General features: G+C 43.7%; 9 protein-coding genes across 9 annotated transcripts; 7 read left to right on the top strand and 2 right to left on the bottom strand.

Moving 5' to 3' along the window:
- Nucleotides 1–98: 98 nt before the first annotated feature.
- Nucleotides 99–782, top strand: DI09_128p90 (hydroxymethylglutaryl-CoA lyase; the record flags this gene model as incomplete). The annotated part of the gene is made up of 5 exons (XM_013383876.1): nucleotides 99–196; nucleotides 228–367; nucleotides 398–513; nucleotides 538–577; nucleotides 607–782. The coding sequence occupies 5 exons, from the start codon at nucleotides 99–101 to the stop codon at nucleotides 780–782; spliced, it is 570 nt and encodes a 189-aa protein (XP_013239330.1).
- A 213-nt stretch (nucleotides 783–995) lies between these two features.
- DI09_128p80 (uncharacterized protein) lies at nucleotides 996–1,355 on the top strand (the record flags this gene model as incomplete). The annotated part of the gene is made up of 1 exon (XM_013383875.1): nucleotides 996–1,355. The coding sequence occupies one exon, from the start codon at nucleotides 996–998 to the stop codon at nucleotides 1,353–1,355; it is 360 nt and encodes a 119-aa protein (XP_013239329.1).
- A 258-nt stretch (nucleotides 1,356–1,613) lies between these two features.
- On the top strand, nucleotides 1,614–2,464 carry DI09_128p70 (uncharacterized protein; the record flags this gene model as incomplete). The annotated part of the gene is made up of 2 exons (XM_013383874.1): nucleotides 1,614–2,051; nucleotides 2,105–2,464. 2 exons carry the CDS (start codon nucleotides 1,614–1,616, stop codon nucleotides 2,462–2,464), a joined length of 798 nt encoding a protein of 265 aa, XP_013239328.1.
- Nucleotides 2,465–2,543: 79 nt separating this feature from the next.
- DI09_128p60 (uncharacterized protein) lies at nucleotides 2,544–5,688 on the bottom strand (the record flags this gene model as incomplete). The annotated part of the gene is made up of 2 exons (XM_013383873.1): nucleotides 2,544–4,786; nucleotides 5,190–5,688. 2 exons carry the CDS (start codon nucleotides 5,686–5,688, stop codon nucleotides 2,544–2,546), a joined length of 2,742 nt encoding a protein of 913 aa, XP_013239327.1.
- Nucleotides 5,689–5,852: 164 nt separating this feature from the next.
- Nucleotides 5,853–6,280, bottom strand: DI09_128p50 (uncharacterized protein; the record flags this gene model as incomplete). Its single annotated transcript, XM_013383872.1, has 2 exons — nucleotides 5,853–6,074; nucleotides 6,101–6,280. 2 exons carry the CDS (start codon nucleotides 6,278–6,280, stop codon nucleotides 5,853–5,855), a joined length of 402 nt encoding a protein of 133 aa, XP_013239326.1.
- A 66-nt stretch (nucleotides 6,281–6,346) lies between these two features.
- Nucleotides 6,347–7,393, top strand: DI09_128p40 (deoxyhypusine hydroxylase; the record flags this gene model as incomplete). The annotated part of the gene is made up of 1 exon (XM_013383871.1): nucleotides 6,347–7,393. The coding sequence occupies one exon, from the start codon at nucleotides 6,347–6,349 to the stop codon at nucleotides 7,391–7,393; it is 1,047 nt and encodes a 348-aa protein (XP_013239325.1).
- Nucleotides 7,394–8,113: 720 nt separating this feature from the next.
- Nucleotides 8,114–9,106, top strand: DI09_128p30 (uncharacterized protein; the record flags this gene model as incomplete). Its single annotated transcript, XM_013383870.1, has 3 exons — nucleotides 8,114–8,142; nucleotides 8,211–8,370; nucleotides 8,432–9,106. The coding sequence occupies 3 exons, from the start codon at nucleotides 8,114–8,116 to the stop codon at nucleotides 9,104–9,106; spliced, it is 864 nt and encodes a 287-aa protein (XP_013239324.1).
- A 184-nt stretch (nucleotides 9,107–9,290) lies between these two features.
- Nucleotides 9,291–9,800, top strand: DI09_128p20 (uncharacterized protein; the record flags this gene model as incomplete). The annotated part of the gene is made up of 1 exon (XM_013383869.1): nucleotides 9,291–9,800. One exon carries the CDS (start codon nucleotides 9,291–9,293, stop codon nucleotides 9,798–9,800), a length of 510 nt encoding a protein of 169 aa, XP_013239323.1.
- A 131-nt stretch (nucleotides 9,801–9,931) lies between these two features.
- Nucleotides 9,932–13,120, top strand: DI09_128p10 (putative endoplasmin/endoplasmic reticulum glucose-regulated protein Grp94; the record flags this gene model as incomplete). The annotated part of the gene is given in 4 exon segments (XM_013383868.1): nucleotides 9,932–10,058; nucleotides 10,137–10,663; nucleotides 10,792–11,730; nucleotides 11,746–13,120. Coding segments are annotated over 4 exon segments (2,968 nt in total), but the record flags the coding sequence as incomplete, so codon positions are not given.

Below are 13,120 nucleotides of genomic sequence, written 5' to 3'. Positions count from 1 at the left end.
ATGAACCCTCTTATCGTTATAAAAGGGGGCTTGAGGCGGCATTGAATGCCGGCGTAAGCAACATTGCTGTTTTTGGATCGACCACAGAGTCTTTTTCGATGAAGAACCTTAATTGCTCCATTTCGGCTAGCATGCAGGCCTTTGAGGATATCATTTTCGAGGCAAAAACGAGAAACCCCAACATAACGATAAGAGGGTTCATTTTCCATTGCTACGCTGACCTTTAGTTACTTGTCCTGTGTTTTGGGCTGTCCTTATGAAGGACTGGAAATCGATCCAAAAAGAGTTGCCTGTTTAGCAAAGCAATACATAGACATGGGATGCTCTGAAGTATCCCTTGGGGATACAATAGGAGCTGGAACCCCCCGTAATTTGAAAAGATCCTATTTTGTATTAGAGCGATCGGAGCAATTAATTGAGGCAGTTTCTAATCAAATAGCCCTTCCTAAAATTGCTATGCACTTTCACAACACATATGGGCAGGCCCTTGCAAACATATGGGCATCGCTAAAAGTACACCTTTGCACATAAACATAGGCTGGAATACGCATCTTTGATTGCTCCATTGCCGGATTAGGTTAGCTAACTTGATTAACGCCATCAAAGGAGGCTGTCCCTATGCAAAATCTGCAACCGGAAACGTGGCAACTGAAGACGTTGTATATATGCTTCAAGGAACAAAATACGATCCAGGCGTCGATTTGGATAAGCTCAAGATCGCAAGCGATTACATTCTGCATCAATTGGGTATTTTCCATCCACCATGGCTTATTATATGGTAGGGCAGCGAGAGTCTGGATCGTTCGTCGGTCGAATAATGGGAAACAAAAGGCTGCATAAATAGTGACGGCCATTTATTAATTGACAATAAAACCTTTCAATGTGCGTGAAACACATCCCGTTAGCGCTTGATTGCTGATAAATTTCGCAATTGAGAGGTGACTTGGCCCTATAAATTGGGGGCTTGGCGCAGATCGACCGACACACGCATACACATGATATTCAAAACAATCCTCGCTTCCTCTCTCTTACTCTCAGCCTTGGGCCAGGTGTGCTTGGCCGATGGCACCATCCACGAAAGTTCGGATGTCGATACTGCTTCTGCGCCCGGAAACGTTGCAGGTGCCGATGATTTTAGACTGAAAGTTGAAGAGCGAGAGCGAGAGGGTTTCCGTCGTCCTTATCGCGAAAGAAGAGGCTGCGATGGTTTTGACGGTCCATACAGATCGCGAAGCCGCGCCCTTGAGCTTGAAGCCACAGGAGGCTACCACCACCGTCACCATCATCACCATGGTAGAAGATATTACGAGGAACCATATCGCCACCGCGAGAGATACTATGGCTACTATTACTAACATTTACGGCCGAGAGTTTTATTCATCCTTAGCCGTCTAATAAAAACTTGCAATTTATTTACAAAAAGTACACTTTTGAAGCTACTAAATTTTCAAATGACAGCGCTTCTTGATGTGAAAAACTTTATCATCATCAATGTTCTGACCGATTTCCTCAAGTAGGTGCTGTTGGTAATCTTTAGAAATGCAAAGGATTCGCTGCTGAATTCTCTGCCGCTTTTGCCTATAAGCCATGCGTTCTGTGACTTTGATCAGGTCATGTATCAGTTGAATGCAGAGGAAAAGGCCAACAACATATCCATTTTGGTGTCTATTTCTGCACCGTGCGTTGAGCAGCTGAATAAGCTTTTTTCCATCCCTGCAGAGATGAAAAAGTTTTATCCGCACGCCAGCGACATTTCACTGGACCCGATAAGCTTTTCGTTGTCTTTAAATTTTGAGCTCGATCTGGATGCCGACAATGCTAAGGCTATTGAGAACATATCTTTATTGAAAAGAAATCTGTTTTCCATCCCCTTTTACCATGCGATCTCATTGCAAGAGTCTGATTGCCAGAACAGCCAAAAGCCATTTATGTTTGCATATCGTCCAGACGAATATGTTTTTATCAAGCCATATTCTGATCGAATTGTTGCAATCTTCCAGCTGAGGTTTAAGGGAAACGACGATACCATTATCGCAAAAGTTTTCATCCAAGTAAGCGTCGCTGCGATCACGTTATGTGTTAGGAATTTGTTGATGCCCGAAAGTTGCCCCATTTGCAAAACTCGCCTCAAATCATTTTCTCCAAATCAGCTCCCTCTGAGCTGGATAACCTGGATCCTCTGCCTTTGCAAGAATGTTCCTCTGAACAAAATGGTTACATTTCGATAGTTTTATTTCCCCGCCATTACACGAGCGGAGAGCGTAGAGAAAATGCGCTTTCCCTGATACAGACCTTTAGAAATTATTTTCACTACCACATCAAGGCATTAAAGGCCTCCATTCATACAAGAGAGAGGGCAAGGGTTGGCGATTTCATCCAGGTGCTAAATAGAGCCAAGATCGAGCCGGTTGAAAAGAAATTGACCACCATGACGGGAAGGACGTTTGTCAAGTCATCCAAATGACAATAAACCGGATTGCATTGCTTGCCTGTTTTTGGCGGGGTGCCTTTGGGAAGTGCATTTGTAATTTCGAGGGTTTTAACTATTTAATCCAAAGATCGGGGTCGTGTCCAAGCCTAAGGCGAGGGGGATAATACACGATCGACAACTCCTTCAGCGCTTCGTGCACGGCCTTCATGAACTTTGAGTGTCGATATACGCGCTTAAATCCATCCTGGAAATTAAACTTGTGGCATAGTGCAATTCCCAACCGAAAGTTCCTGCACCCAATAACCTCTACGCACTTGATCAGCGAGGAGTGGGAATTTTCGGACCCCTTTTGGATGAGATCAAGCTGGTAGTAGTCGAGTTCAAAATCCTTGCCTTCGCTCTCAATAATGGAGCGGACTTTGGATGCCAATGAGGCAATTTTTTCCGTCGGGGTGTCATAATCAATTACAATATCTATCCATTCGATCATGTTCCTTGATCGCTTAACATTTACAATGTGCTGCTCAATCAACAGGGAATTGGGTGCATAAACCAGCAGGCCGTCAACTGTTTGCAACACCGTGTAATAGATCCCAACTTCGTGAACAAAGTACGTATCTGAAAATACAAAAATCCGATCGCCCACGTCAAATGGATGCGTGATGAAGATAAAAACAATCGAATTGAACAGAACGGCCGAGGAGTTTCCAAATACAAACGAAAGACTAAAGAGGCCGCCAAGCGTAGCAAAAAGCTCCTTCACTGGCAATCCAATAACAAGCGGAGTCAGAATGATGATGATTGTAAGGATGACAAACGAGCATAAATGGTCCAGCTTTTCAACGGCACTTCCATGGTCAAGAAGGTTTTTTGAAAGCGCCTCTTTCTCAAGAGACAGCTTGAGAAGAGCAATTTTGAACTCAAGAGGAGAAATGGTTGAGTTTTCAGACAATTCAAGCAAATTGAATAGCTTTTCCTCATCTGCCGGGTTGAAAATGTTACTGAAATTTCCTCTGCTGATTTCTGCATCAAGAGGCAAATACACAAGTCGGGGAGAAGCATGTTCGGAAGAAGAGGAATAGATGGGGTATTTCCTTTTGCCTTTCGAAAGCTTATTGGGCATAAGCTTATCTTTGGAGGGGATGTAAAAATGTTCGTAAATCAGCTGTGCAGTCTTTTTTGCTGCTCCCTTGCTGTCAATTATGCCCTCAAATTGAGCGCTTTTCAGCAAAAGCTGCCGAAACTGGGAATAAGACGATATTATCGGTTCGATGGGCTCGTCTTGGCCCTCCACGGCCTTTGCCCTCATATTCCTTCTATAATATGAAGAAATCAATGCCAAAGATTTGCTCTTCGAGCTTATCTTTCGGGGCTTAGGGGTAGAGCTGTGGCAGTTTCGGTGGCAAAATCGGCCATGCTGATTTGCATCTACAGCGTGCGTTAAAAGCCTTCTAATGGCTTGAATGGCAAAGCATAAATCCATCAGACGCTCAGAATAGACTGTCAAATAGAAATCAGAAACGATCTTGGAAAAGATTATACGCTGAATGGTGATGATGGTGATTACCATTAGAACTTCATTGAGAGCCTTATTGATCATCAGGGTAGCAATGGATTTGGCCCAGTATTGTGAGGAGTAGTAAATGTAACAGTAAAACTTGAACACAACCGATATGCTTGCAATGAAGATGAACAAGAAAATCGAGTTTTTAGACATCATCACAATCTCGGAAGTTTGTGGCTTCAAAATTGAGAATACCATGGAATACTTGAAAGCACTAGCTCTTCCATTGGTGGCGCTGTTTTTTTTCAAACCATCGTCACGATTTTCTTTGGAGGCGCCAAAATAATGCTCGTGTGTGGCCTTGTATGCGATGTTGATCAAATAATTGATTAGCAACCAAAGGAAAAAGTAGAATATCAGACAAAATTGGAAAAAAAAAGCCAAGAAAGAAAACCGTTTATAAAGTTGCAAAATAGACGCGCCTTGAATCCATTCATTGTCAACTACATTTAACACCAAGGCAGGGCCTAAAAGAAAAGCCGAACATATCAGGAGCCAAAGAATCGATCTCCATTGATAATTAAAATCGGGAATGATGTTGTTGCTATCGTCCTGAGAGTAATGACGAGAAGAATATTTGGAAAATCCGGGCAGGGGGATAAAGGCCTCGCTCAAATCGCCACGTCGATTAGAAGAGGGATCGACGTAACATTCAAAAGCACCATCTAGGCTTGGTTCGAGTCCGTCATCTCCCTCCCAATCAAAAGGAATCTCGATGTCGAGGAAAGAGGGACAGGCAGCACCATTTTCCTCAAGAGAAACGGCAGATCTTTTAACGCCGTGCCCTGAACCTACAAGGGTAAACCTCCATAATCCCTACGTGAAAATATCCGCTTGCGAAGAGGCGACTTTTTAGGATTGGAGCCCCTTCCGGTCTGATGTGCTGAGCCATCCATTCACCGCAATAATTGCTCCAAACTTGTAAAAGAATTAAAATAGCACAATTTTAATTTGTGGTTTCTGGTCACAAACGGTCCAGTTATTTAATTAAATCTGAAACCCTAACCCACCGCAAGGCTTTGGATGACCTGCCAACTTGGATGTTGCTTTTGCAGCCCAATAAAATATAAAATTGCACTTTAAGTGGAGTTGATGCTGGTGTGCATCAATGCCACAAAGGACAAGATATCGGAAAGGTTTATTTGTTGTTTTGAAGCTTTTGATAGAAAGTCAGCAAGGTAGTGCTTATATTACCAAGGGCGAGCAGTAAGAATACAAGCGCCACCACAACGATCTGCCATTCTGTGGAATTGGGCATGAGCCACAATTGGTAGAGATAATAAACATTGTACAATTGAATCATGTGTCCTATTAAAAGAAAGGGGAGCAAAAAAGCCAAGTTGTTCCGAACATGCACTTGGGCAGAATCCGTTGTCACCTCCATGGGTCCGATTTTGGAGAGCGCTCTAAGCGCATACAATCTGGTCATTTGATATCTATACTGGAGGTATTGAATGGCGGCCATGTAAATGCAGCTCAACAGGAAGCATGGCCTGTAAAGAACAAAAGATTGGCCCCACGGCCAGATCAGTAAGGTTCCGGTAAGTATTATGCTGAGATAATGATGAAAGATCCACCAAATTCGAATCCTAGACCCGTTTACTTGCAAGATATGCTCCCGCAGCGTAATGGTTGCGTAAAAATACAGGGAGCAGAACGAATGGACAATGTTGATTGGAATGAAATCTATCATCCAGAGGTTTAGGATCGAAAGGACCAAGCTGAAAAGCGTCAGCTTGAGCTTAAAATTCTCATATTCGGTCTTGTATTTGAGCTTTCTAGATTCGGGCAGTCCAAACTGTGCATTTCCAAGGGACCACTTGAGCACGAGCCTAAAATCGGTTAAAGGGCAGTGCATTACGATGGCTCGTGTGGAAACATGTGCGAAAGATTTGCAAGTTCTGTTGAAATGTTTTCCGCAGTAATGAGCAGCTCATTTTTGGACTCAAAATCAGTAATTGCCTTGATATTATTGTAAAGCTCGGAGACGAGTTTTTTGTTCTTGGAAAGCTCATTTAAACAGGCAGCTTCTTCAGCATATATTTTTGACTGATTTGCTTTGAGATCATGCACCCGAGCCTAAAAATGGAAAGATTGAAAAATACCACCAATGCAGCGATCTCCTTTGTGAGCTCCTTGGCATCGACGACACATGTTTCCCACTTTGTTTGGGCGGCGTTTAGAGCCGATTGATCTGATTCTAAATAATTGTCTTGAGAGTTAGAGTGTTCCGATTCCACACCGGTAATTTCTGCTCCCGTGGAGCTAGATATATTTTTTGACATTGAGAAATAAAATTGAAAATAAATTAGAATGTGAAATGCATAAAATTTAAAATTCATTTTTTCAAAATGGAGTGTTTCCAAATTCCGGTTGAAGCTAACGATTCCACATACGTGTGCCTTGAAAATGATTTATTGAATGCCAACAAAAGAGTCTCCCTTCAAGATCGATTCAGAGCACTTTTTACGCTCAAGCATTTGGCTAATGATCGAAGCGTTGCGATCATCAGCAAGGCTTTTGCTGATAATTCAGCTCTGCTAAAGCACGAGCTTGCTTACGTTTTGGGACAAATGCGGCTAACGTCGGCCGTTCCCACGTTAATTGAGGTGCTGCAAAATAAAACCGAAAATCCTATGGTCCGCCACGAGGCTGCAGAAGCCATGGGTGCCATTGGAGACATATCCTGTCTGCCCATCTTGCATTCTTTCGCCAATGCTGAGGATGAGAATGTGTCGGTAAAAGAAACATGCTGCCTTGCCATTGATCGGCTGCAGCGGATAGGGGATCATAGCCACCCTGACCATGGCCCGCTAATATCTCCACCGGTGCTTCCATTTGCATCAATTGATCCGGCGGTGCCGTCTATTGCTTCCCCAACGATGGACGACATCCCAAAGCTAGAGGCTACACTTAATGATGAATCGGCAAGTCTTTACGACAGGTATGCTGCCATGTTTGCTTTACGAAATGCCGGAGTGATTGGAGCAACAGCTTCTTCTGAGGAGATCTCGCTTGCTGCCGTTGAGGTTCTTTGCAATTCGCTCGTGTCTGATAAGAGTTCTGCGCTGTTTAGACACGAAATTGCGTATGTTTTGGGACAACGTCAACATCCGGCATCTSTATCAGCCCTATCCACAATACTTGGGCGCATTGATGAGCTTCCAATGGTGCGTCATGAATGTGCCGAGGCCCTTGGTGCTGTTGCAACCGACGAAGCTTTAGAGGCACTTAGGCCATTTATCAACGATCCTGAGGATGTTGTCAGAGAAAGCTGTTTGATTGCACTGGATATCCTTGAATATGAACAGTCAAATACTTTACACTACGCAGATGGGCTGCTCAAGGCGGCGCAAAAGACACCCAAGGAGCTTAAGGAGGCTAGCTCCATTTTTTAAATTTTATTATTAAACATTAGTTCCATTATTGGCACTGCCATTTCCATTTTCTGGATTGATAAGGCGCTACACATTATAAACAGAATCGGGGATTACAATGAAATTTGTTCTTTGAACGTTCCAGAATTCAGAATGAGGCAGCGCGCATATTCCAGTCAGGCCATACACATTGCTATTGTAGACGTATCCCAATACTACATAAGCCAGGAAAAGGACAATAGTTCTAAAAATATAATAGGAAGCATTTTACAATAAGAGCAAATTTGAGAAAAATCCGCTTGTATCGGCGTCTGCATCGATGGACGCTGATGGCTCCCTAAAGTGGTCCAGTATTGGTAAAATTACTGAATTGGACAGACCAGCGAAGAAGATAGTGAAAAGTCTATTGTTAAATTCTCAGGCGCATCTGAAAGCACAGAAGGAATCAAATCGCTTTGATTTGTGCAAAGCAGCCGGATCCTAACGATGGTGTCAAAAGAGGGCGACGAAAACATCAAAGATTGCGAGCTTTTACTGGGCACAAGAGCAACATCTTTCAGCAAGACCGAAGAATCATCTTTGGATACGACAAAGTTTGCCAAACGATAATATCCGTGTTCGCTCTTAAAAATCAAGGGTGTTGAGCTGTTTAAGCATGTTAGGTTAAGGTAGTTGAAGTCAGAAAGTGTAACATAGTCGAGCGATGGCGAGGACAGCGCCGAATGCAAACAAAACACCGGAATGATGGCCGAAAGAGCCGCAAGAAAGGGGTAAATAATCATTTGTCCAAAATATTTTTGTGAATTTCCAATTTTAATTACAAATCATGGCTCGAAAGGATTTGGTCTCTGAAGAGGGTAAATTGGCCCTTTCACTTACGCCGCATAGGCCTCCGTCTTGATGGGCGTTCTGCAGAAGACCTTCGGAGATGGGATGGTCTGGTCGGGGTTGTATCCACAGCCGATGGAAGCGCCTATCTTTCCCAGGGCCAAACCAAGGTTCTTGTTACCATAATAGGGCCTAAAGAGGTTCGTTGTCGGTTTAATGGTCTAATTTAAGGGTGCAACAGAGTCCTCCAAATCATCCTATTTGAAGCCAAAAGTTTCGGTCAATATTTCCTGGAACACGGCCACTTTTAGCGACGCCGAGCAAAGATCCAGGCCTCGGCTGCTAAACCATCTCGTAAAAGAGGGCTCATCGGCGAGGTTTCAAGCAAAATCTGCCCCAGATAGAAGAATAATCTCCTTCATTTCAGCCATCAAAGATTGCTTGGAGAATGCAATCATAGCATCGGCTCTTCCAAATGCTCATATTGATGTCCATGTAAATGTTCTCTCTTCTGACGGCTCGGTCCTTTCCTGCGTTACAAATGCCATTTCACTTGCCCTGATGGATGCGGGCCTTCCAATGTTAGATGTCATTTGCGCCGTTAGTGTGGGGCTGGCAACCCTTCCCTCTGCATCTACGATGACTGCAGGCAAGGCAGGGCAAGCTCAGCAGCTATTGGCGAGGGAATACTTACCTATTGTAGATATTTCAGGGCAGGAAGAGCTTGGATATATGCTGCCGGTTTTGACATGTGCATTTTTGCCGAGGAAAAATGAAATGGCCTTTTGCCACTTGGAGTCAAGAATCTCGCTCTCCGAACTCGCTCAGATGACTCAAGCTGCCGAAAAGGCCGCTTCAGAGATCCAGATCCGATTGAAGGAAATTGTGATCAAGCGATACTCATAAATTATCTTGGGATTAACTTGAGATATTCGTTTAACTGAGTACACAGTATGACATTTAGATCTAGTGTCATTCATGCTCGATTACGGATAAATTTCGCAATTGAGAGATGACTTGGCCCTATAAATTGGGGCTTTCCACGGATCGAGACGTACACGGACGCACACGCACACACACACACACACACATGATATTCAAAACAATCCTCGCTTCCTCTCTATTGCTCTCCGTTTTAGGTCAGGTATGCTTGGCCGATGGCAGTATCCACGAAAATTCAGATCCCGATACTGCTTCTGCATGCGGAAGCGTGGCACACGCTGGTAAGATCAAGTTGGGTGCCAAGGAACGAGAGCGAGAAGATCCACGTTGCCCTTACCGCGAAAGAAGAGGCTGCACTGGCCGTGGCGCCAAAGGCTACGATCAGTTTGACGGCCCATATGGGGCTAGAGATCGCGACGATTTTGATGGTCCATATGGGGCTAGGGAGCGCGACGATTTTGATGGTCCATATGGGGCTAGGGAGCGCGACGATTTTGACGGCACATATGGAGCTAGGGAACGAGGCCGATTTGATATTGAAGCTATACGAGGCTATCATGACGACCCTTCTCGGCCTGATCGCGATCACCACCACGATATGGAATCTTATGATGACCCGTATCGCTATCGCGAGAGAGATTATGGATATTACTATTAGAATAAACATATCATTGCAACGATACAATTTATTCAATACAAGTGGGTTGCTAAAATCCCAAAAAGGACTTCTTTTTAGACTGTTTAGGAAATTGACGCGGGTTGGGGAGAACTTTTGGAAAGGTCAAATTTATGGTCGATAGATTAAAAGACGACCCTCCGATTTCCATGGCAGAAAATCTTTCCATCGTGGCTGATGTATCTCTTGACGGTTCTTTATATTCCGAAGAAAATGCATGTGCTGCCGATCTGGATGGAGGTAATGACTGTGTTGTGACGTTGGAAATTGAAGCTAAGGGCTGACTTCTTCCAAGATGAGATGAGTTGAAGGTTGAAGGGCCATGCTTTTCGGGCAACATGGGAGGTGGCTGTGGTATTGAATCAGAAAGAGGTTTAACTGGAGATGTGCTTGGCATTCTGGGTGGAGCGGGGGCCATGCTTGGCATTCTGGGTGGAGCGGGGGCCATGCTTGGTATCTTGGGTGGAGCGGGGGCCATGCTTGGCATCTTGGGTGGAGCAGGGGGTGGAGGCTGCGAAGGCATTTTCTTTTCCATTTTAGGCAATACTTTCGAAGTTTCAGACCCGACTTTACGAAGGGTTGGCATTCCGCCTTGGAATAGTCCGCCAAGAGAAACAGGTGGGTGGTCTTCAATGATACTGTTTCCAGCAGAAGCTATGCTGCTGGAATTGGAGGCAACTGCGGATCCAATGGCTACTGTTGCCCCTTCAACAATCGGAGCAGACCTGTCATTCGTTTTTGTCTTTTTTAATGATTTTCCTTTTTCAATTGACTTCAAAAGGGAACTATTCATTTTTGAAAAAATGAAAAAAGACACTTATGCCATTTTAATAAAAACATCATTGGTCAATTGTCCCTAAATTAACGTAAGGGTATTAGATTTTAATTAACACCATTAAATTTAATCAAGGAAATTTCTAGAAGCATCGGTAACTTAAATCCATCAAATCGTTGATTTTTTGCTCAAATGAAGTTCTTGCACTTTATCGTTCTCAATCTCTTCATTGTCACCTGCTTGTTTGCTGCGGCTACGTTTTCTTCTGCAGCAGAGGCTGATATCCATAACTTCCAATCTAATGCCAAAGATCTTCTTTCCATATTTAGCAGATCAATCTACAAGAAGCCATCAGATTTCATTAGGGAGCTCCTTTCCAATGCTGCAGATGCCCTTAACATTAAAAGATTGTCATCACTTACTCTTGGCGGAGGCTCCACCGAAGAATACAAAGTTTCGGTGATTTGCAACCCCATCAAGAAGGAATTGATGTTCATTGACACGGGATGTGGTATGGACGACGTAGATATGCGAGCAAATCTTGGCACCTTTGCCAAATCGGGAACCAAAGAAAAAATGCAACAAATAAAGGCAACAAATTCCTCGACCCATTCAGAGCTTATTGGTCAATTTGGACTTGGGTTCTATTCTGCATTTATTGTTGCGGACACGGTTACTGTTGTTTCTAAAAAGCACTCTTCTGACGGTACAGCGCACAAAAAATATGTGTGGAATTGCAATATTAACGATGGAAATTATACGATTAAAGAGATTAAAGACGATGACCCCTTGGAGCGATCGTTTCCCATCTCTAGTGGCACCAAGGTCATCCTCCACATTTCCGACGAAAGATTGTTGAGAGACATTTCAGATGAACTTGCTGATGATGAGCAGGAAAAGCTTGACTTTCTTGATCCCGATTATTTGAAAGAACTTATCATCGAGTATTCTCAGTATATCTCATACCCAATCTATTTGGTTTACAACAAAACAGTTACTTCTGAGGTTCCATTGGACGTGGAAGAAGAAAAACCCTCAACACATGATGAGGAGATTAAAGTTGAAGAAGAGGACGATGAGTCAAAGGCCAAAAAGACCACCAAAACCGTCACATCTGAAGAAGTTGTCACGGAAAAGGTAAACATACAAAAGCCTATTTGGGCCGATTCTTCCTCAAGTGTCACTGCTGAGCAGTATAACACCTTTTACAAGACCACATTTAAGGAATCCTCTGATCCCATAATACATCAAAGAGGATCTGGTAGCATTTCGTTGAAAACATCGGTGGACTTCCAATACCTCATTTACATTCCAAAGACACCCTCATTTCAGCCATTTTCTGGCGAAGACATCCCCAAGTTTCTCAAGCTTTATGTGAAGAGAGTGTTTGTCACCGATGAGTTTGGCGAAATGTTTCCCAGATACTTGTCATTTATTAGGGGGGTCGTTGATGTAGAGGATCTTCCATTGAACGTGTCTCGTGAAAGTTTACAAGACCTTACGGCGCTCAAATCGGTCTTCAAATATCTTGCTAACAAAGTGGTTGGGCTTATTCACAGTCTGTCAAAGAACATCACGGCGTACGAGCCGTTTTATAAGCAATATTCTGGCCACATCAAGCTGGGTATCATTGTTGAGAAGGATCAAAAACGCAAGGATTCCCTGGTGCCTTTGTTGCACTTTAAGTCGTCCCATAATGTTAGCGGTGTCTTTCTGGATGAATATATCTCAAGAATGCCAGAAATGCAGACCGAAATATACTTTGTCACCGGCAGTTCGGTCAAAGAAATGCGAAAGCTTCCCCAAATTGAGATGGCCATAAAGAAGGGCTATGAAGTGCTGTATTTGGATGAGTCCTTTGACGAATACTTGGTCCAGGCCACTCCCACCTATAAAGGAAAAGTTCTCCGCAATCTTGCCAAATCGGGCGTCAATCTTTCTGACGAGTCTGAAAAGCAGAAGCTAGAAGAAGCTCAAAAGAGGTTCAAGCCATTGACTGCTCATATGCAGAAGCTTTTTGCATCCACCATCGAAAAGGTGGTTGTATCCGGTAATCTCGACCGTTCTCCCGTTGCCATTAGTGCCTCTGCCAATGGAATTTCTCCGCAAATGGAAAAGCTTTTAAAGGCAAACAAGAACGATTTTATGGCCCAATACTATTTGGGGCAAAAAAAGATTCTTGAGATCAATCCGGAGCATCCTTTAATCCAGTCAATGTTGGATGATGTCGTTTCCGCCTCAGAGCCCGTCGAAGAGTCGGACAAGAATATGAAGTTGCTCTACTACTCCGCCCTCTTGCATTCCGGGTACGAAATATCCAATCCTGCCGAGTTTTCCCAGGCAATTGAAGACATGCTGCGTTCCAAATATGGACTGAGCTCTACAAGCAAACGTGAGGAAACCCAGGAGGATTTATTTTCTCAAAAGGAAAATCCCATGTTTTCGTTCCCAAATATGGAGGATTTTGGCTTAAATTCGGAAGAGGCCGCAGAAGCCAACCTTGACGAGAAAATGGCTGCTGAGTATG

This window comes from Mitosporidium daphniae, assembly GCF_000760515.2.
Source record: "Mitosporidium daphniae strain UGP3 chromosome Unknown contig-128, whole genome shotgun sequence".
NCBI lineage: Eukaryota > Fungi > Microsporidia > Mitosporidium > Mitosporidium daphniae.
The sequence above is the reverse complement of the archived record's forward strand: the minus strand, read 5'-3'. Positions and strand labels throughout refer to the sequence as shown.